The 24065-nt window shown below is 39.6% G+C and overlaps 2 protein-coding genes across 11 annotated transcripts in view; one reads left to right on the top strand and one right to left on the bottom strand.

Annotated features, from left to right (window-relative positions):
- The window catches only part of PPFIBP1 (PPFIA binding protein 1), a 144685-nt gene that overhangs the window by 57038 nt on the left and 63582 nt on the right, over positions 1 to 24065 (top strand). Inside the window, exon 4 of one of the 10 annotated variants that reach the window (XM_036236763.1) lies at positions 19057 to 19248. The exons of the other annotated variants lie outside the window; for them this stretch is intronic. The gene's annotated coding sequence lies outside the window, so the exon portion shown is untranslated. The remainder of the gene's footprint in view (positions 1 to 19056; positions 19249 to 24065) is intronic. 10 annotated transcript variants of the gene reach the window in all.
- Positions 2915 to 3717, bottom strand: CUNH12orf71 (chromosome unknown C12orf71 homolog). The gene has a single exon (XM_016134105.2). It carries the CDS (start codon positions 3715 to 3717, stop codon positions 2974 to 2976), a length of 744 nt encoding a protein of 247 aa, XP_015989591.2. The 3' UTR covers positions 2915 to 2973.

The following is a 24065-nucleotide window of genomic DNA, read 5'->3' as shown; positions in this document are numbered from 1 at the left end:
TATGTGACACAGAGCAGAGAACCTGGTCATAGTTGGCATGCTGCTAACAGCTTCATAGCATATTTTAACACCATAATGAATGATGGAGGACCGAAATATTTCCTGTTTTTAAACATTTTGACTTGCTTTCTGAGATACAGCACGACAACTCCAAAGCATATTTATAATTCTAATTCTTGGGCTTGTAAAATACATTGCTTGAATCTTAGCAGTAGGTTCATACCTGTCAAGCAGGTTTATACAGCATTGAAAAATAAACATAACTATGTCAGAAATCTTATTGATGAACAGGACTTCTTATTTCGTGTGAGCAATCTTTAAAAATAGTTCATTTGTGTTGAGTTTTTCTTAGTGCCGGACTTAATTACAAGAGGAAGAATTAAAATAACAAAACTCTGGTTACAAGTAACACGATAGTAAGAGATGTCATCTTTCTTTTAGGCATGTTTTAGTGTCTAGTCTAAGGCAACACTAAGGCTCCATGTACACTTGTTAAACTAAAATTTCAAATTAGTTGCTAAATTCCTCTGATCTTAGGTTTCTGTTTGTAGGTCACCACTTCACTTGACCTTTCACAAATTGCCATTTTCTCTTCTTCCTGTCTCCCCTCTCCATTCTGACTTAAATAATAGCAACTCTAAGCTGCTGTATTTAAACTTTAAAAAAATTACATAGGAAAAATTTCAGAGAAATAAGGATATATTACACTCATCTGCAAAGGTAGAGAGACTGTGTTAGAATCTTGCAGTAAAAAGGAAATAAGACCTGGTGTTTGCCCTAGGGCCAGAGTCTAATGTAGGTAAAATAGTCATGTAAAGACAGCTAAAAAGTACAAGTCATTGTGTGACAGTGGCAGGATGGGGACTGGGGACAATTTAAGGAAGAGTATGGTCAACTTTTCCTGGAAGGATCAATCTTGACCTCACAGTAACCCTAGAGTGGAGTCTTTGAGAAATGAGTTACCTAGGCCGTGGGGGACTTGAGAAGGCAATGGCAGGGGCTTCTCCAGAGGGTGGAGGGGGTAATCACTGTATTTTATATATTGGCCCTCACGAGAAGGAAAAGTGTCGTGTGGGGGGATTTGGTGAGTACAGATTAAAAGGCGACCTGGGAGAAGAAGAGAGCAAGACACTGGGAATGCTGTTAGATGCGGATATGCTGCTGTTTGGGAAGGAGGTGCGTAGGTTGAATTTGGAAGGAAGTGAATAATCATCGTGGAACAGGGGTAGTAATGGGACTCAGTCTTGGCGAAGTCAAAGAGCAAGCGTAAGTGGAGGAGGGCGTTCCAGTGAGCTAGTCCGATGGGAAGATTTTCTCAGAGATAGCCTAAGTGAAGAGACTCTGGGTGTGACCATGAGCCTATATAGCTGAGAAGGCCCTGTTCTTTGATCTCTTCCCTCTCGTATTGTACTATCTTTCCTTGGGCAATATCATCTCCACTGTCTCTCACATATACCCAGCCAAAATCACACACCTTAACTCCATACCAATTGATCCAGTAGATTAAGGTCTTTCACCTTAAACTAACCACATTTTTAAGTCAAGGAAACCTTTTAAAATCAACCTTCCCATGTTAAATTGATTATACTTTAGTATTCAACGTGTACTTCGTAAGACTATTCTCACCAATACCCCTTTATGGTTACATGTTTCCATGGCTTTATCTCTTAAAATAATCGACTCTTAAACTCTCACTCTTGGATATCTCTTGGGTCAAGGCATCTGGGGCGAATAATCGCAACAGCAACAACAATATGTATGAAGTGTGTGTATTATCCCATTAATTCTCATAACAACTATAGGAGATGCATAGTATTATCTTTCCCATCTCATAAACAAGAAAAAGTAAGCTTAGGGTGGTAACGTAGCATTGCCAAATCCTCTCATTCCTCCTAAGTGGGCCATTTATTCTATAGCCAAGGCAACACAGACTAGAACCAGTCAGGTCCCCTACAAACATCAGAACCACTGTCTGATCTCTTGAAACACTGCCATTGAAATACTTCCTGAGTAACTCAGTATCTGCTGCCACTTGCTCTAGCCTCGGAAGTTCAACCGAAGCCACACTGCCAAGCTGGGAATCTGGTGGGTTGTACTGCTGCCTTCTGAAAATGGGGATTTGGGTTAATGATAAAATAGGGTAAAATACAATAAGAAAGGGAGAGAGGAGAGAAAAAAGAACACCGTTGTGTTAGGTGTTAAAATTCCCAGAGAATATATTTCAGTCTTCTAGATAACATACATATTTTCAGCCTGAGTCAAGACGGTGAGCTGGAAGAGGAAGATATAGATAACAAGAACATGTGTTTTATTATTGGGAAAAAATTAACTCACGGGCATTATAGAACAGGGACTATCAAAAAGTTCAAAAACTTGGCGATACAGGGTGTCCTAATTCGAGGGATTCTTGAGGTTGGATTCTCTTGCTTCTCTGAGAGAGTCTTTTCTTTTGTGTCAGCTGATGGGGGTGCTCTGCAGTCTTCTCAGGGTGCTCTCTTCCCCCAAATGAGGAAAGGACTTGCTGCCTTAGCCAGCGGAAGACCCACCGGAAGTTCAGACAGAAGAGGGCTTGTGTGCTGGAATGAGTGTCGTTCTCTAATGGCTGATCTGATGAGCTTGCGGTTTCTGTAGTGCTTGTCCTTTGGCTGCCACGGCCTATCATCTGCCAAGAAAATAGGCGATAAGTTAGATATGTGTCACCTGAACAACATGGGATCAATATTTATCCATTTCTGGTACCCAAATCCTTTTACCAAAAATAAGCCAACTGTAAATGCAAAGTTTTAATACTCGATACTTAAACGCACATACATTTGTTTTTTGAGGGGTCATAATTGCTAGCCTTTGCTTTCCCTTCCCTTTCTCTACTTCAATGCTCCTTGATATTTTCCCTTCAACTCCCTGACCCTTTTTCTTGCTGTTATCCTTGTCCTACCTCCGACCATGTCAGACACCCAGAGGGCCCACCCTCCTTCATGGCAGGTAGCAATGCTCCAGGCATTTCACCCTGGCCTCTCCACTAGGCTCGTCCCCTGCTTGCCTGTGAGGCATCACTTTGCTCACCTCAGCATGTTCACGTTCCTGAAGCCGTGGAGGAATTTGTAGAAACCGGATGACATCTTCATTTTCTGTTACATCAAAGTTGGGCAACTCTTGACAAGTCTCATGTTCTTGATGACTGACCTCAGCCATATCTGGAGGGGAGCTGCTGGACAGCTGGAAATCTTTCTCTTGAAAAGATTCAGGGAACACAGACTCATCATCTGTGTCATCTTTCTGATTTTCTAGAAATTTCTCAAGCTTTTGCACAAGAGTATCCAATTTGCTGAGGGTCATGTGCGTCTCCTCTCTGGGGAACCGATCTATCCACTGGTCGTCTCCATGCAGACCCCAGTTAGCGATGGAATCAGAATCATTAGAGCCCATGTCAACATCCCAGGCCAGAGGGATTCTGAGTTTGCAAAACTGCTCCAGGTCATCCTGAATTTGGTCTCGTCTTCTCAGGAGCCTCCCTATATTTTCAGTCCGCCATGTGCCTTGGGCAGGAGGGACAAAATGGATTGAAGGACCCTTGGAAGACGTGTTGTCACAGGAGAGTGTGTTCTCAGAGGAGAAGGTGTCCTCACAAGGATAACAGCCCACAGAGAGGCTCAGGTTTGATTCGGAGCTGCAGTCCTTAGTGTCAGCACAGTTGCTGTAGGAGAATGAGTCTGCCATGGAGTTGAAGGCTTAAATTTTAAGTCTCTCTCATCTCAGGGATCTTCAAAAGAAGGAAGAAATAGATGGGATTGGGGAGAAAAAGGGAGTCATGGTACTTAAGCAATAACATTATCCGTTCCTTTCTCTATTTGGATCTATCCCACTCTGAAAGAGTTCATCCAATTTTGCAATCTGTAATGAAGGGCAAAAGAGGCAGTCCCCTCCCTTTAAAAACCTGTTTCTTTGTATAACAACCCTCACATCGTTGGTCTTGTTGCAATGAAAGAACTTGTATTATAAAAGAAAAATAATCATTGTATAAAATTTGAGATATAAAAAAAAAAGTATAAAGATGAAAATAAATGTGCCAATGATCCCATTTTGTCCAGAAATAATGATAACCATCATGAAATCATTTTGGCGGATTTCCTTATAATCTTTTTTATATGTACACATATTTATACATGTATAATTTATACATATACTCACATTCACATATATATGTGGATATGGATTTCATATCAGTTGAAACACATTATTTTTTTGTGGTATAACCTGCAATAAACATATGGCTATTCTATCATTTTAACCACTTATTAATGATCATCAGGTGATGGTAATTGTTTTAATAAATAAATCTGCAATAAACTCCCTTGTCAATAAATCTTTGTCTCCCTTTATATTTCTATACGTGGGTTTAATTGATCAAAGACCACAAATATATTAAAGTCTCCTGATAGTCGATACCAAATTGCATTCCAGGAAGGTTAAAGCCATTTAGATGCCCCTTTTCTCACCACTTGATGACATTTTTTTTTTGTCCAACTTTTTCTGTGACGCTCAAGTAAGAAAGTAAGTTGGGGGCAGGGAGAGGAGAACACACACACACACACACACACACACACACACACACACACTAATGCATACATTGTAGACTCTGCCATTCTCTCCTCTGCTGGCTTCCTGCGTAAAAGAGGTGCTGCTAACTCCTGAGCCATAAACTGAAGACATTCAAAATCCTTCAGAACCCGAGTTTCAGTGGCTAAAAGTCCAACTGCCAGCAGCCTGTGTTCTGGGACTGTTGGTTACCATAGCAACACAAGGACCTGTTATAGTCAGAAACATGGAAAGAAAAATTAAAAAAAAAAGGATAGGAAGCCATAGGATTTCTTGCTTCCAAGATATTCTGTACCTATATCATCCCAGGCTGAAGAGGATTCCTCTTGAAGGACAAATGCAATGGTAGTTACTTCCTTCTTGTCATGTGGATGTCTAAAATGGTTCCTAATTTAAGGTATTTTAGAGCCTTTTTGGTGAGATGGACATAAACAGCCTAATATAGGACAAAGTGGTTAGTGCGGCAACAGAACTTAAAAATTAACGTCATGAGAGAACAAAAGGAGGTACCTCATGCAGCCAGGGTTGAGATTGGGGTGAGGGTATCAGGAAAAGCCTCCTGGAGGAGATTGCTTCTGATCTGAGTATTTATGGGGGAATGGAAGTTAGAGATGTGAAAACCGGAGTAGGGCTGGTGGGAGAGGGCCTTTCAGGCAGAGGGGACAACATGAGCAAGCGCACCAAGGCGAGAAACAGCCGATTGTGTGGAGAGGTTAAGCAGGGGTCCGTGAGATCAAGGAAGCCCTTCCATGCATGTTAGAGAACTTGGATTTTATCCTCTCAGCCTGTACTTAGATAGTGGTGGCCATTTATCAGGTACTCTTCCAGGTAATTCAAAGTATACTGTAATACTTGACATGGTTAAAACAAAGCAAAACTTCCAGTGGACTTGGCAGCATGAATGTTACTGGTTTTTAATGAGAATGGAATCAATAGGTTTGCACTGGGTTGGGGGATGAATGGGAGGAGAAGTAGGAACAGTGTAGACTATACTTTAGGAGTATCTGAATGAGAATGTGAGGATGAAACAGAATCAAGTTTAGTTTCCACAACCACCCCTAAATAAAGGAGGTAAGGAGTCAACCAGTGGAGAGTTTCAAAATATAAAAGGTTGGCTACTTTGTTTGGAGAAAGTAAGTGTGGGATCCATGGCCTGGGCAGATGAGTTGGTCGTAGTAAGAGGAGTATGTTATTCCATAATATTAGAAGGAAAAAAATGAAGATGGATATGGTAACATTTGGAGAAATGCATTGTTAATTGCCACCATTTTCTTTGAGTTTTTCAACTAGGCTTCTCCCTTATTCCTGAAATTAAATCTGCCTTTTTTTTTTTTTTTTTAACACCAATTCTGTTAACTGGATCCCTGCCCATGTTCTCCTTGTTCCCAACATTATCTGTCATGACAACCTCTTCAAAAACATGAAGTGTCTTGGTCCTTCCAGAATTGGAGCTTTGATTTACCTTGTCTTCTTCCTCTGGGTATTCCTGCTGCTTCCACACCCTCCCACCTCCCAGGCTGCCCTTCCTTTAGCCACTATCATTTCCCTTTCCCTTTCCAATGACACCATGAAATTATTTGGGGATCGGTCAGATCATAGTTCCCCAGCGATCCAGTCTGGTCACTTTGCCTTCACTGCTACAATATTCTCAGTGAGTACTTCATGGGTAGAGGTAATAAATCTTTCATTGTCTGTTTCCAGACATGCAATTCTGAAGACAGATGTGGGTACTCATGTGGGATTGAAGGTTCTCAGTTGCATAGACCAAATCAAAGAAACCTTTTCTATGAGCAAAATTTTCATGGCCAATGTAGCTATAGCTATGGGAGGCTGTTTGTAGGTCAATTCAGTTATTCTCAGGAAGGGAGTACAATATCCACTCAGAGTTTCCTACAGATGGAATGCATGTGTACTTTGAAAAAGCGTATTTTTAAATTAGCATTGCTTAGATTTGCTTTTGCTCACATTTAAAATTTTTCAGGTTTTAAATAGCATTAAAAGAAACCATAAGTTTTTATATTTATCAAAAGGAGAGGCATGGCTTAAACACACACAAACACATACACACAGAGAAAGGAAAAGCAAAGAAACACTGCTCTGACTTAAAAGAACCTCAACTCATTGGAATCTATTAGTTGCTTAAGACCTTTTCCAAATATTTTTCTCTGTCTTTATTTTTATTAAACAAGATTATATTTAAAGTTCGCTATGACGCTCAGGTTTTTCACTGTGTACCGTTTAAATTTCTAGGTTATGCTAAAAAGATTATTTAGGTAACTCAGGAATTATGATGCCATGATGTAAGAAATAGGCAGAGGTAGAGTTGGGAGAAACCATCTCTACTACCCAACTCGAGGCCACCTGGCAAATAGCCACAGACTGCTCACATCTCTCATAAGTGATTAGGGATCTAGATTTATCCCAGGGAGGGTAAATTGGGAGCAAGATATTCCTTAGGATTCGTGGGCACTTACTACATGCCAAGTCCTGTTCAAAACACTTCACATGTATTTGTTTAATTCTCACAGCAACCCAGTCTGTTGAATATCATTATTTGCTTTGTTTTACTGAGGAAGGAACCAAGGCATGAGCAGTTAGTATAACTTGCGCCCAGTCCCAGATCATAAACTCTAGAACTTGTATTCAAAGTTAGGCAGTCCGGCTCCAAAGCACCCTGTTCTTACCCTCAACACATTCTTGTCTCTCAGGAGGCTGCCTTCCCACCTCCTCTCTGGAAGATTCTGGGGAGAATTGACCTAGTCCAAAATCAAATTCATATTCTGGTTCCTTGAAAGAAAATCCTTGGAGTAGAACAGTGTGTTCTAAGATACAAGTAGATACATGTCAGAGCACGTACACAGGGCTGGCCTGAAACAATAACATCCACATTTGGGCAGACTAAAATGAGATTTAAAATAAGTATTCAGCTTCTTCTTGGACATAATGAGATGGAGATCCCTCTACTCTGGCTTTCCATAAAAACTCTGTGACAGCCTTTCAGAACACTGAGAGCCTGGAAAAGAATTCATAAGTACCTTTCTTGCCATGCAGCTGGAGTGAGGAAAAAGCTACGTATTGTACTATTTATTACCTGTGGAAACCGAACACCTTGAAGTAAATATAACATTAAAGTAGGAAAAAATTGTTTTCCACCCTAAATGACTAAAGTTTAGAGTGATCTTTAAGATAGAAGAGCTTCAAACTTTAAGATAGAAGAGCAGCCTCAGAGAAAACTCTTATTTGTTTATTTATATTTATTTATTATTATACCATCCATATCTCTTTCCCTCCCTCCCCCTCCCCACCTCTGTATTTATATACATGTAAATGCGTAAAATTGCACACATACATATTTCATTTAAAATATAGAACTCGAAAAAAAAAAGTATACAACTAGAACAGCGAAAGCCTGTTTCACTGCCCTTCTTTCCTGCCCCAGAAAAAGGGATAATCACTGTTAGTAGTTTGATATATGTTAATGCACTAAGATCTTTTTTGGCAAGATATCATCATCCTTAGGATGACGCACCTCATCCTTAGGGATGCCATGCTGAGGAGTTTAGTCAATTCTAAAAGACAGCTTAGCTTTCACCTCTAATCACAGCTCAGGGGATTTTGGTTTTGATTAACGAAAACACTTGTGTTAAATTCTTTAAGGCCTTAATTTGACTTGCTGGTCAAGCTTCTCAGGGATCACAGTCTTATTATCTAAACAGTATAAGCTGGCTCATTCTTACCTTTTCTCTGGAAGCACAATCATCGGTAATAAAGCCTCTTGAGGTTTCTAAATGATAATATGTCATGAATTTAGAATGTTTTAGGCCTGGAGCCAGTAATAATGCTAACTCTAAAAATTGGAACACTTTCTAAAATCCATGACTTGATGAGATTTGGAACCTAAATATCTAGATTAAGAAGCTTATATTTTATAAGTTTAACAGCTGTTATAGTTAATTTTGTGGGTTCACTTGACTGGGCCACAGGGCACCCAGATATTTGGTCAAACTTGATTCTGGGTGTGTCTGCGAGGGTGTTCCTGGATGAGATTAACATTTGAATTGGTAGACTGAGTGAAGCAGATGGTCCTCCCCAGTGGATGGGCCTCATCCAATTCTTTGAAGACCTGAATAGAACAAAAAACTGAGGAAGGGAGAATTCGCTCTCCTTTGACTGTCTTTGAGTTGGGACATTGGTATTTCCCTCTCTTTGAACTCAGACTGGCTATGACCTCGTCAACTCTCCTGGTCCTCAGGCCATTAGACTCTGACTGGAATGGTACCACTGGCTCTCCCGGGTCTCTGACTTGCAGATGGCACATCTTGGGACTTTGGGACTTTTTAGCCTCTATAACTGTGTGAGGCAATTCCTTATAATAAACTTCTTTTTTCCTTTAATCCACATATATGTATGTGTGTATGTGTATTTATATACATGTATATCTGTACCCATATACATATATGTACTATTGGTTCTGTTCCTCTGGAGGACCTAGATTAAATATAGGTACTTATTTTTCACTTTTTGAAATTATGAAATATTTTACCAATACAAAAAGCGACATCGTGGGCCATGTGATATGATGCACTGAGGATACAACATTATTTCTGTGGTAGTCTTGCCAATAATGCATAAACTCAGCCTAATAGTGAGACATCATTAGACAAACCCCGACTGTAAGACATTCAGCAAATAACAAGTGTCAAGGTCATAAAAGGCAAGGAAAGACTGAGAAACTCTCAGAGACTGCAGAACACTAAGGAGAAATAACTAAAAGCACTGTGGGAGTCTAGATAGATCGTAGAATAGATCAATGACATTAGTGGAAAACCTATGTAGATTTCGGTATGCTCTTTATTTCAGTTCATGGTATTATACTAAAGTTAATTTCCGGTCTATTCATTTTTGTGCTAAAATGCTAACATTAGGGGAGAGTTGGGTAAGGGAATGTAAGCATACTGTTGCAAGTTCTCCGTAAGTCTAAAATTAGGACAGAATAAAAAACTTTAAAAAGAATACATAAAAGTATAGTAAATTATGTAACAAAGACCTATATACTTATAACTCAGTGTAGTCAAGTCTTAACATTATGTCATAGTTGATCTATGATATTTTGAAAAGAAATAAAACATTCTAGATAAAACTTAGACCCTCTTGTACTCCATCCCCGATGCCTTTCGTTCCCCACCTCTGCCACCATCACTATTCTAAATTTGATGTTAATTTATCTAATGTATGCTTGAATGCCATTTTGTTTATTAATATATTATCTTACCTTTGGAGCCATAACCAATGTAAATATGAATGTGCTTAATACCATTTAATAGTACACCTAAAAAAGGATAACATGGTAAAATTTATGCTGTGTTTTTTACCACAATAAAAACAACCGAGGGGGGGAAAAACAGTGTAAATGGACTATTTGTGATGCTCTTTAGCAAAAAGGAAGCCTCTTATTCTCACAGCTTGTTTTGTTTTATGAGGATTACTATAACAAGGATATCTTTCTTTCCAACCAAATCCGTAGCTGAAATATTTACAGTATTTAATTTTGGGGGAGGGGAGAGGACAGGTACAATTTCCTACACTGTATTTATATGTTCATTTCCAAACAGACAAAACTTTATCAAAGCTCATGTACTTAATTTAAGGAGGACGATGGTTAAAATAGAGTGTTTTGGTGTAAGCAAGTTAAATGTTTTTGAGCCTCTACCAGACGCCATACACTCTGCTGGGTGCTTTTACATATTTGGTCATTTAATTGTCATGAAAACCATCTGAGTTGTATGTGTATTTTCACCCCAGTCTTCACTTGCGCAGTTCAGAGTACCCAGATCTGCCTCTGGAGTCCAGGACCTTCTGGAGCTAGGCTGCTGCTGCTGGGAACTGGCCATCCAGGTTGATATAGTTAGTTAGCAGTGGTAGTAGGTGAGAACTCTAGGTCTCCTCTTCGACAACTTCACCACCCCGTATTGCCACGAGAGCAATTCACAGACCAAATTCTGCCGCACATACAAGCATTTAATGGCAAGCAGGCACAAAAACAATGAACAGCCTTGTTTTGTAAGCTCCAGAACTGTGCTGTCCAATGGGGGAGCCACTAGCCACAGGTGGCAGTTATAATTAAATAAAAAATTTGGTTCTTCAGGCACACTTGCCACATTTCGAGTTCTCAGTGACCACCTGTAACTTGTGGCCACCTATTGAATAAGGCAGACAAAACATTTCCATCATCGCAGAAAGTTCTGTTCGACAGAGTTGCTCTAGAAGGTACCCGTGTTCTATGCATTCGGGTAGCACTCTGAGCATAAGAAATTTTATAAAGAGGCAGATGGGATAATATTCTACCATCAAGATTTAGCAAACGTTCTTGTTTGGATCAGGTGACCTTTCATCCAAAGCCTCTAGAAGCAGGACTGGTGGAGAAAGGCAGAGAAAGGCAGAACCATGCTCTCTATATAGTGCGTACACCCACCAGCAGGGCGCCTGATCAGCAAACCCCTCTGGGATTCTTGAAGTCACGGGGAACCACCAGAGTTAGTATCCTTTCTCGCTGTGCCACTTACATGGGAGCCAAACTGGAGACTTTTCCCTTTCTGGAAAAGTATTCTCCAGTTAAGGTGGAAATGCCCAGAAGGGATCCTTTCGGGGTTAGGCAGAAGTCTGAACCTGGACTTTCGGATACCTTTAAATGCAAATTGTTTGAGACCAACAGTTCTCCCTTCGTCACTATTCTCAATTGGGTAGATAATCCTCTTGGTGGAAAAAGTTTTCCATGAGAAATCTTTGGGAGGAAGAATAGGGATGATATAGACTTTTCAGCTGCTTTTAGTTATCTCGGAGGAAACAAGGGACCTCAGACCAAAACGCCTGTTGGCATTTTAATACCTTTCCTTAAGAGATTAGTAGTAAAGTGCTCAAAAGGCAAAGACCTTTGTTTTAGTTTTCTAGGAGACTGCAAAGGGAGGGGCAGAGGTGGGAGTGAGGGCTAGAAATCTAAGGAATTGTGCTCAAGGTTGATTACCCGAAGGACCCCAAGAGTTCAGAGGCAGATAGACTGGCATGCAGCTCCCAAACTAACCCACGAAGAGAAAATACAGTTAGAAGGTGGCCTATAATATTTTTTTTATATTCTGGGAAATCAGAAAGGTGGTATATGGTATCTGAAGAATGAATGTAAATAAGAGCAGGAAATGCAAATACCCATTATAAAGAATAATTCAGTTTAATTAGAAGGGAACTGGAAGAAAAGCATAATGGGAAGAGGTGAGCCTGGTGTGGGAGCTGGGGCAAGATGCAGGTTGGATATCTCTTTGCATCTCTCTGGCCATTTATCATCAGCTATTACAGAGTTCCCACCAGCAGACACTGCCTGTGACCCAAAATCTCCTGTCTGCTCAGCGTACATCCCCGACTTTAAATGATTTACCAATGCAGTGCTTCACATTCTATCCAACCTTTTCTTAGCACAGATAAAGCTTTCTCTCCACATGCCTGAGGCTAAACAAAATTAAACTACAGGAAGTTCCCCACGTCTGGCTCAGATCTCCCCCAACATCTGTGAATAGATGCTCTTGTGTGTCTGCACAATGGTCTCTATTTAATTATGAACCACTTGCGCATGCCTCCTTTTGGAAGATAGTTTGTTACCCAGAATACATTTGTGGTGGCCTATATCACTTATGGACTGGTTAATGAAAGTTATATCAATTAATGAAAACGACAATGGTTAATGAAAACTATAGGAAATGATCAGGCAAACCTTTTTCAAATATTTTGAGGTTAAAAATAACTTTGTTTAAACTGCAAAAACAATGCCAGTGATTATGGAAAATGAGAAGATACAAGACAAAAAAGAGAGAATGTTTTTAAAAGCCTATGAAAAATAAAACTTTTAGAGTAGAAATCGGGTTACTGGGTGCCAGGAGCTAGGGGTAGGGAAGTGGCTTCTGCTGCAAAGCGGCAAGAGGGACTAGAAAAAGTCTCTATCAGCACTATACAATAAAAAATGTAATTCGAGACACAAATGCAGCCAGTCACTTTTTATTTTCCAATTTTGTAGTGGGTACATGACCGTACATTTATCAAAACTGATTGAATTGTCCACCTAAAAATGGGTAATTTTTACTATGTGTAAAGTACACCTCAATTAAAAAAAAAAACTCTCATTTTTTGTAGAATAAGTTGATATGATTCTTTCTGTGAACACTTATTAGAATTATCTTCTTCAAATGAATCTCAGAAATAGAATTTGGCAATTGAAAAAATAAAAACAAGAGCATACATTAGAATCATCCAAGTCTAGTAATTTTTGTAGACTTCAGATGTGTTTTTGTGTCTATTTTTCCATTACGTAGCTTAGTTTAAAAAGAACTGGTGAAAATTTAACTAGACAGTGCAGTTTAAAAAAAAAAAGGATTTGCACATGTTTGATAAGATAAAGATGAGCACAACTTATTTTGAGAAAGCCCCAATGCTAATTCTAGGGAAGAGCTTGTCATTTCTGTTTCATAATACTTCTCTTGCAATAATATTAAAAAATCACTTGTCTCTGGACTTCTTTCTCCTTCCGTTATATAATGTGCTTTGTAGTAACTATTTTGACAGTGGATCCTTCTGTCTGTGGGCATGTTTGGGGTGTGTGGGGTGAGTAGAGCTCATGTACCCACTTGATAGGAGGAGGTTGTGGAGCAGTTGGTTGTGGGGGAGTAAGTCTAACTTCATAACGAAAGCCAGGAAATATTTTTGGCTGTGGAATAACATGTCACTAGTTATAAATAATGCCATTTGCCATTTGGCAGCTATTTTGGTGTTTTCTTTTTGCACCTAAAAAAAATCGTGTTTGAATTTTGTTGAAGCTAGTATAATAAGCATTGACAATTTACAGATGAATAAGTTTAGGAGAAATAGGTGAAAACGATATCTTCTAAATAGCCTTAAAGCTCAAATTCCTGGACTGAAAATGAGATAAAATTTATTGAGGCTGGAAATACAATTCCATAAATGCAGGCTGGGGAAGGCACACTGGTAGGAAATTATCCCACAACATTTGTAGAGCACAAAGTGTGATGTCATTGTTTTAAAACTTGTCAAGCTGCAGAATACACTTAAGAATGCAGTTAGCATTAATGTGATGGCGAGGGGGAGAGCCAGAGGACAAAAAGAGCAATTGGGATTGTTTTATAAACTGTATAAATGTCTAACCAATGTACTCTATACTTGGTGGGGGGGGGGGCGGGGGAAGAGGTAGACCCCAGGTTAGGAAGAAGGTAAGCTCTTCTCATTTTGTTTCTTCTTAGTTCAGGGCTTAGTTCAGTATTCTGTATTTAAGCAATTGATCCAAGTTGGTCATTTTTAAGGTGAATTTCATCTGCTTCAGGGGAGATCAGATTTCAGTGTGTGTCAAAAATGCAGATCGCTGTCCGGAGACATTCCTAGTTTAATAGACCAGAAATGGAGCCTAGAATCTGCTCTCTGGGCATGTACTTGCCAGTAGACTCCACTTTGAGAAGTACTGATCTAGAACAACCAGTTAGACTTTTACTAGGTTTTCTCAATATATTAGATACTGCAATGAATTCAAATAAAAGGCAGGATCCTTCTTGTGAACATGCTAACAGAGCTTACAACACAAGGCAGGATTTCTTACTGGGACAGTTGGTGTACAATGAAGGCGCTCAGAGCCCGAGGGCCATACTACCAACAAGTAACTCAAAGATATGGGTAGGAGTCAGATTAGTGGAGCTGAAACTGGGTATCTGGGTATCTTGTGAAAGATAGTGTGAGATCCATGAGGGAATATGGCATAATCTGGGGAAGGAGCTTTACTTAGATATTGATTGCATTTTTGAAGCACTGAGGAAATTTTAACAGTCCAAAAGAAATATGGAACTTAGGAAGTAGATGTGAAGGAGATCCAATTGTTAGTGGTTCTTAAACTTGAGTATGCCTTAGCATCACCTGGAGGACTTGTTAAAGCACAGATTGCTGATTCCCACCCTTAGAATTTCTGATTCAGCAGATCTGGGGATGGGGCCGAGAATTTCATTTCTAACAAGTTCCCAAGTTCTGCTGATGCTGCTTGATCTGGGGACCGTACTCTGAGACTCACTGCTCTTAATGAATTTGATGTCTTGATTTATCAAAAGTCTATAAATAAGAATTGGAACAAATTGTGGGGCACAATGTAGAACGGGGTGGTCATCAGGGTGTTATGTGACCTAGAACTCCCATCACATGGGCCATCTTTTCTCCCTTCTGAGATTTTTTTTTACTCTCAGGTCAATTGGTCCAACCAAAAACACTCTGGGAGTAGGGACAATATAGTTATGGAGAATAATTTGAGAACTATAAATCTTGTATTCAGCATATACCCACAGTGCTTCTAAAACTCTGGTCAAAATTGTATTTCCCTGATTTTACAAAGAAAAATATAAGAATGGCATATCATATTTTAGTCCCAGCATTTACTAGAAGGCATATTATTAACCTAGTGCTTTATGGAAGTCTCAACTCTAAAACTGAACTCATGACCTTAACCCCTCAAAACTTGCTCCCCCTCCAGTGTGCTTTATAAAATTCATCATTTTCTGCTTAGCTGATTGTGGCGCAGGCTGGGCATCATCCTGGACTTCATTCCTTCTGTCTCATGCTTCCTTCCCTGCATCTGATCATTCACAAAGCCCAGTCAACTCTGTCTTCTAGTATATGCTCTCCATTTTGTCCATCTACCCACTCCCACCTGGACCCTCCCACATCTTCTCTGGCTTCCTTCTGATTCCTCATCTACATAGGAGCCAGAGAGATTTTTTTAAGAAACACAAATCATATCGGGTCACTCCTGTGCTTAAGACCCTTCAATGGCATCCCTCTGTGTATAAGATAATCTTTTAGTTCTCAGAATGGTTCATCTGGGCCCCGCATGACATGATCCCTGTCAACATCTCCAGGCTTTTTGAGCCTCTCCCCTTTTGTTCCTTGAACTCCGGTCCCACTGCCTATTTCACTTCCTGAGCTAAACAGGCTTAAAACCGTTCCCTCCGCTAAGGTGATCCTAGACCTCTATACCAAGGGTATCCACAGAGAAGGAGGGGAATGTATTACTAGATCTTAGAGATCTTTTGTGCAAATAGAAAATGGCAGCCTCCAGGCAGATGCAGCTCCTGGGCTGGAACAGGCTGGATCTCAATCTCCTCTTGCCAGGGCAGGACACACTGTTCAGGTCATAACCTGCACAGCCAGAATGGTGACCCTGACTTGAAGTGTCAGGTGGTTTGCCACCAAATTAAAATAGGTCCGTTTGTCCTATTTAGAAGCAGAATACTGGCCAACTTCTGGTAATCCCTGATAATCTGGTGATGTAGTAATAATAGTAATGATGAAAAGGCTTCTCCCATGAAGCTATAGAAATCATTCTTTGCTCGATGAGGAAAATATGTATGTGTTTTTCCAAGCCAGCATGGTGCTTGAAAATATATCTGTGCCGCCACATCTCATAGTTGAAGGTCAGGAGTGATTTATGATCTAGAATGTTTCTATCTGCTAGCGTCTAAGTTTGGAACTGAACAATTACAGCCCGAAGACTACTGTGTTTGTTCTTCCATGTGACATGTTTGTTCTTGTGCAAATGTCTTAAAGTATTTGAGACCTGGCAGAAGATATGGGAGGAGACCTAATTCTTGGTAGGCATGAGTCATCTTGTAAAAATTTAAATTGAACATTTAATTAAGCAGTTTCATTGTTGGTACAAAAGTATTCATTAAACCTAGATTGCTTTGATGTACATGTTATATATCTACCTGTCCTCTTCCAGGATCCGAGCATATCTCTCCCTGAACAAACAATAAATATCGTTGTGATAATTTTGCCTTTGATTTGAGGGTGATTTTGTTTCTTGTTTTTAAATTCAGTGTTGAATATTCTTTTTTGTGTGTGTGTGTGTCTTTTTTCAGATTTATGAATGTGGCATAAGGGAGTATAAGAAAGTATGAAATACAACCACACATATGCAGTACTCTCTGGAGGTCATTCAATAGGAATAGAAATGTTTGTTTTGATGTTGAAATTGCCAAATATTGCCATATCTAATGGAATTAGTGTATTGTGTTTGTTAGTGGGGATATAAAAGGCAATCGTTCAAAGTCGTTACAGGAAAGAATGTAACATGGCCAGCAGATCGTCGCCTCTGAAATGTGTTCTATTATATAGACCACCAGTTGGGTTTTTCAGGCCAGTCACACTCTAAACTCTGCCTCACACGATGCCCTGTACCTTTGTAATTATGGGTCATCTTCCTCTGGGCAGTTGGTCAATCCACTGCTGCCATAACCCAGCAACTCGCCACCTGTGTTGGTTTGCTAGGGCAGCCATAACAAAGTACCACGAACAGGGGGGCTTAAGCAACAGGAATGTATTCTCAGTTCTGGAGGCCGGAAGCCCAAAATCAAAGTGTCAGCGGGGCTGGAGCCTTCTGCGGGCTGTGAGGGGTGGATTGTTCCAGGCTTCTCTCCTTGGCTTGTAACTGGCTGTCTTTTGTTTTCACATCATTGTCCTTCTATGCATGTTTCTGTGTCCAAATTTTCCTTTTTACAAGGACCCCCATTATGTTGGAATAGCTCATCCTAATCATCCCATTTTAACTTTATTACCTTTGTAAAAGACCCTCTCTCCTAATAAGGTACTGTTTGGAGGTCGTGGGGATTGGGACTTCAACATACATGTTTTGGAGGAGATACATTTCAGCTCATTATCTACCTATAGCTGAGTTTCAATACAAATTAGCCCCAGAAATCTAGTAATATTTATTTTGGAGTCTTCGATAAATCACCAAAAGAAATCTGTAAATAAGCTGAGTTTTCACCTCTTTTCCTGACCCAACTGAGCACATCAATGTTGGTAATGTCGGTTCTGCAGATAACAACAATCTCTCCCTAATTCATTTTATGAGTCACTAGGCCAAAAAGTGTTAAATAAATGAAAACAGATATGAGAGCAGGGGGCTTCAGCCACTCCCTTCCATCCAAGTCCACGCCCTTTAAAATGTCTAACCCATTCCAAGTTCTGAGGATTTAAAATATACCTTGCTGATCCATAGCATGTTTTTGCTTGGCACTTGCTTTAGTTACACCATTCTTGCACATCTTTTATTTTCCACATAAGCCTTGTTTAGCTGAGCGATTTGAAACTCTCAGCTCTCCAATGCTTTAGACTGAATAAACAGTCAGTCTAAAGCATTGGAGAGCTGTGAGTTTGCAGCTGAACTTTCTGGCAGGTCATTGTGATACTGTCCAGTGACTGACTCCTTCAGAGCTGTAGGTTCTTAAGCTGAAGGATGTCTTCTTTTTCTTCTCGGGGTCCATCCTGCAGACCCCTGGCTCCTGTCATACTTATATGCCCTTATCTGGTTTTTAAATCTGACCTCCCTGTTCCCAAGTGTGTCATGTGTTAATGTGACTGGTATGTACCTTCTTAGGCTTCTGGGTATTGAGACACAACCATATTTTGTTTCTCCTGGCCTAAGAGACCTGGATGAATCAGGTCCCACCCCCCATCCCCCCACCCCCGCCCCAAGTATATTCTAAAATATCGACAATCTGTTAATAAAACTACCATCCTTGCTGGAAATACCATTTAGGGCTAGTTATATACTACATAGCATCCTCATCATCTATGCCTCTATGAGTTTGTAGCAATGTGGAAGGAGACCAAGGTAAAAGGGTCCTTTCTGACTGTGTGAAAGGCCCTAGTAATCTTTACTATTAAGATGAAGTAGAATATTATAAAATTTTTACTAAATAAGAAATATATATATGTATATATAAATTTCTAGGAGACAAAAGGTCAGTTCTCCGTTCCATCTTTAAAGAACGAACTCTCCCTCCTTCCTGCCCTCCCTGACTGAATACCCTCCAAAGGAGGAGTTTCTAGTCAGTGAAGGTCCTTGGTTAGCTTAAGGATTTCGCTCTGCTCCTGCCACGTCTCTTTAAGAAATGAACCTCTTGAGGAATTCTCAAGTGGAATTGAACAAGCATGCACATCTTTCCTCCACCTGACCTCTAGGTATTCAAAATGATGTAATAAATGAGAATCATGTTCTTTGCCACCCTCCTAAGAGATGAATTGCTTGGTTAAAACAGGCTTTTCTACCACTTGCTAGTCAACCCCAAGGTGGTGGGCTACATTTTTAGCAAAAGTAATAAACAATAAGGATATTGACCATCTCAGGTAGCCTTTGAAATGTAGGTTTCTATCCCATAAGTTCTGTCTCTGACTAGATTCTTTTTGTTTATGGAGCCTGGAGCTATTGATTGTACCTAAGAGAAGGGCTTGGGTCCCCATCTCTCCAGAGGTAACCAGGTAGCTTGAGAGGGTCTCTTAGATCTGGATCATTCCAGTGCTAAGGACCAAAACCCCTACTTAAGATGCGATAGATGTTTCCTGATCGCCATGCCTGGCTTCCTCTAGGAGAAAATCCCAGAGGACAACAGAAGCTCCCAAGAAGTTCCAGGGAAGAGCCCATACTTCTCAGCATCCACCTAGTAACCTGGTGGCATTTGACTTCTCCAAAGAAGAGAAGCTCAAGGCATCCCACGTGAATTCCAATTTCCAAATTGACTAGAATACACTCTCCAGGGGAGATCTTCCTTCAGAGCTTAGGTATGAGGATCTTTTAAATATCACCCACACACCTAAGTATCAGGCTCAGCTAAAGTTCTTTGACCCTTACCATCTATCCTTTGTTACGAATGTCAAGATTTCATTCTTTTTTATGGCTAACTAACATTCCATTGCACATATACACCACATTTTCTTTATTTATCTGTCACTGGACACTTAGATTATTTCCATATATTAACTATGGTAAATAATGCTGCAATGAGCATAGGGGTGCATATATCTTTTTGAGGTAGTGTTTTTGTTTTTTGTTCAGATGAATACTCAGAAGTGGCATTGCTGGATCATATGGTAGTTCTACTTTTAATTTTTTGAGGAAACTCCATGCCGTTTTACGTAGCGGCTGCACCAGTTTGCATTCCTACCCACAGTGCACAAAGGTTCACTTTTCTCCACATCCTCACCAAATGTTATTTTTTGTCTTTTTGATAATAATTATTCTCATAGATGTGAGGTGATATCCCATTGTGGTTTTGACTTGCTTTTCCTTGATGATTAGCAATGTCAAGCATCTTTTCATGTACCGGTTGGCCATCTGTATGTCCTACTTGTTGGAAAAATGTTCAGATCCTCTGCCTAATTTTTAGCTGGGTTGTTTGGCTTTTTTTTTTTCTTTTTCTTTTTTTTTTGCTATTGAGTTGTATGAGTTCTTTATATATTCTTGGATGTTAATCCTTTATTAGATGTGTGATTTTCGGTAGGTTGAATAGGTTCAGTAGGTTCTGTTCATTAGGTTGCCTTTTCATTTTGTCGATGGTTTCCTTTGCTGCGCAGAAGCTTTTTGTTTGAGGTAGTCCCACTTATTTCCTTTTGCTCTCTTTCCAAAATTTTCTGTATCACACAAGTACATATTGAGAAGCCCATTGATTAACATTTAGGGTGTTGACATAGCTTTGTTTTTGTTTGAATCCCTTCCCTGCCACTCTTCAAGTGATGATGATGATGATCTTTGATGGCATTTTTTTCTTTTTTTTGGTGATGCTTAGGCAGCAGCCAAATTGTAGTCTGGAGAGGGTGAAAGAATGAGTATGTGGGGACCACTCATTTCAAGGATATAATTGTAGAGTCAGAGCTGGATCTGTAACTTATAATGGGTGAAAAGAGGGATTTGGGAGTTTTTTGGGGTTTTTTTTTGGCAGGGGGCTGGAATTTTTAGGTCCACAAGATTTTCAACATTTTATTGTTTGAGCAGAAGGAAATTGAGGAATAGAAGAGATTGAAGATATATAAGAATGGGGCGAGTGATTGTTTAAAAGGTTGGGGTGATATTAAGAATAAGGGTGGAGAGTTTTCCCATGACAGAAGACTGTGAACCAGGAATAAACAAGAAAGTATACATAGAAATTTTACAGGAGAGTTTCCCAGGACTCTGTAGAGTAGGCTATGAATTAATCTACTGAGATTATGGTGGGCAGGAATAGTAATATATTAGGGGAGGGTTTTGTAGGAAGTTTTAGAGATAGTCATTATGAAGAATGTGATAGGGAGGGAACTAGTGATGAATAAAAGGATTGTTGAGTAACATTAAGTACCCAGTCAAGATTAGATTGGAGTAGGCTTTTGAAGTGGAGCCAACTCGACTTTCTCTAGCAGTACTTTGTACAGCTACATCAAGACTCAGCAAGGAGTTTCATAAGGAAAAAAATATATTTCATACTATGTTATTTTTTAACAGAAGTCAAGACTTGAGACTTCCTGAGATTAAGATAATTCAAGGACATTCAATACACCTGGTATAAATAGAAAAAAATGTAAAAAACAAGTATATTGTTCCTTGCCTTGTTTTAAAGCTCAAGCGAGCACTATGTTAAGCAGACTCTGTGCCCCCAATCACTTAGAATATCTAGCTTTGGAGTTGCCACGTAAAAACAAGACAGATGCTATGCTGGGCTAGGGAAGAGTTATGTCTCTGGCAGGTGCGCTCACTCAATCAGGTCCGTGAGAAGGAATTTATTGGAAAGCAAATGCAGAAACTGGGGGATGGTCACTCAAATGAGAACTCCTCAGTGCCTGGAACAGTTTTCAGCCCATGGTGGGTGAATGATAAATATTCTTTGAATGAATGTATAAATTTATCCATGTCATTTTGAAGCACTAGTCCTACCAAAAATAATAAGATACAGAAAGTCCTGGTCATATTGGTTGTTTGGTAGCTCTGCTCTAGTCATTCAACATGTAGCTGTAGTAAAAGCAAGCTTTCAAATTTATGTCAAAACAACTCAATATATTTATTCTGCTTTTCTTCTCTGACTCTCTCATTCCCTCTCCTGTTGATGGATAACCTCTTGGATAACAGAACTTTTATTAAAGTGAAAATGAAATCTAGGTTGACGATCTAAGACCTGAAGGAGCCAAACCCATTAATGTACCATTCTTTCATATGCAATTCTCTGTAGCGTGTTTGGTGGTGATTAATGAGTAATTTTGTTGATTGATATAAACAATTATTCATTTATTCACTAAACTTTTTACATAAGCATCATGTCTTGAGTTAAGCTTGGCATAGAAAGTATTAAAAGTGAGATCTTTGTTCTTTAAAAGCTCAGTCTGATAGAGACAACATTCCACGGACCTAGTTAAGTGAGCCCACCAGGCAGAGACACACCTTTTCCCTAGCCAAAAATAGTTATCTAGTAGAGGTAACCAGAGGTTTCACATGGTAATTGGTGAAGGTTTTAAAAAGAAAGAGTGTCGTGGGAGTGCTTGATGCTGTCTGTGGTCGTGAGTTTTGCTTGGGTGTTCTGCTAGGACATGTAACTTTCATGTACAAGATCCAGCTATTTCATTAGGCTTTAGTGTAAAGGATGGTGGGTGCTGGCTCTCCATGGATGATAATTTTATAGTTCTTCTTGCTTTCTTTGGTGGATAGAAGAAGTACCTGTTACGCTTGGGGTTGGGAGTAGGCAGTCAGTTGCTTCAGGAAATGGCCACTTCATTCTTCTATGGAGTAGGCCACAGCCCCCAAGTCATTTCCTTTCCCCAAACACTGTATCAAATTTTGTTAGCTTTTCCATCAAAGTGTACATGATGTTGATATGTTACATGGGTGCGTGCATTCATCAGAACTCAGCAAACTGTGCAATTAAGACCTGCACATTTCACTCTGTGTAAATTCTCCCCCTCTCCCTTGTTCTCCCTCCCTCCCTCTCCCAGTACCAAGTAGATGAAGCTCTCCCTCCTCCCAGCCTTTGTACTGGCTGTTGTTTCCACCTGGAAGCCTTCCCTGTATGTTCACCTGACTTTCTCCCTCGCCTCTTTTGGGGCCTTGCTCAATGTCTCTTTATCAGCGGGGCCTTCCCCAATTATCATATTAAAATTGTAACTCCCTACCATTCCCTTTCTGCACAAAGAGCCAGCACAATGCATAATTAAGAGTGTGGGCTTTGGAGGCGGACTGTCTGGCTTCAAACCCATTTTCCAGCTATATGACTTGAGGGTCTTTTCTGTGCCTCGGTTTTATCACCTATAAAGTAGGAATAAATATTGTGTCAATAGGGTTATTATGAGGATTCAATGAATTAATACATGAAAAGCACTTAAAACAGTACGTAGTACAAAGTAAGACAGTGTTATCTTTATCCTCCTTCTTTGCTTTGTATTCCCATATTATGTATCACCATACATTTAAATCTATTTATTTGTTTATGGTTTCTTGACATTAGAGCAATAACTTTTACTTTTCCATTTCTTTTTCCTTTACTCCTATATCCTCGTCAGTTCAAATAGTGCCTGATATGTAATAGATACTCAGTAAATATTGTTCAATCAGTGGGCGAATGAGCGAGTAGGAGAAGGGCCTTTGTACTTCAGAAGGCTGTGGGATGGGTTGGGGCAGGGGTTGGCAAACTTTTTCTGTACAGGGCCAGATGGTCAATACTTTGGGTTTTGTGGGTTACAACTACTCAGCTCTGCTGCTGTAGCATGAGAGCAGCCACATAAACGAATGAGTGTGACTGTGCGCTAATGAAACTTTATTTACAAAAACAGGCAGTGGGCCAGATTTGGATTATGGGCTGAAGTTTGCCAACACCTGAGTTGGGAAATAATTTTTGGCTTTGCTCTCCGGGTTCTCATTACCCCTCCCTTAAGGACGTCTACTGTGGCACTGAGTGCCAGTCATTCAGGACTGAAATACAAATAACTCGAAAAGCATTATATTACTCATTATCACTTGGTTCAGTACTTGTTAATTGTATAGAATTTCCATATGACTTTTAATATTTTAATAGTGAATAACAATTGTAAGAATATAGTTTGTACTTTCAACTGTATAATTTCAGGGTTCTGGTTTCGATTTTTTCCTCCAACAGCCAAAAACATACCTGTGCTACTGACTATGGCCAGAAGTACATATACTATAAAAGAAAAAAAATGTTGACATTTTATTTACTTTATATATAGCCAAGAGTATAACTAATACCCAGTTGAACAAGAAAATAACAGAAATTACCCACTAGACAAACAGTTGAGTGTTTAAAATTATGATAAAATCTTATTCCTCCACAAAACTGTTCCCTAGCCCACAGTTTTTACCACTCTTCCCAATCAATTTGGTATGCTGGCAATATTCTTTTGTTTTTATCACTATTATTAAAGTAAAGCAGATCTGAAATTACAGTGTTTTGCTTCTGCAAAACATATAAGTAGTTCAATTATGTTATTGCCATTAATGTTAATTTTATACAGCTAAAAATATTTTCTGTTTCACTTGTTCTCAATTTAACCATCTATCATCAATGCCAGCGCTAACAGCTTCCCACTTGCCATTTAATTATTCTTATCATTTAGCATGTGTGGAG

The sequence above is a fragment of the Rousettus aegyptiacus genome, unplaced genomic scaffold (assembly GCF_014176215.1).
Source record: "Rousettus aegyptiacus isolate mRouAeg1 unplaced genomic scaffold, mRouAeg1.p scaffold_m13_p_2, whole genome shotgun sequence".
NCBI lineage: Eukaryota > Metazoa > Chordata > Mammalia > Chiroptera > Pteropodidae > Rousettus > Rousettus aegyptiacus.
Note: the sequence above shows the minus strand (reverse complement) of the source record. Positions and strands in the feature narration are given on the sequence as shown.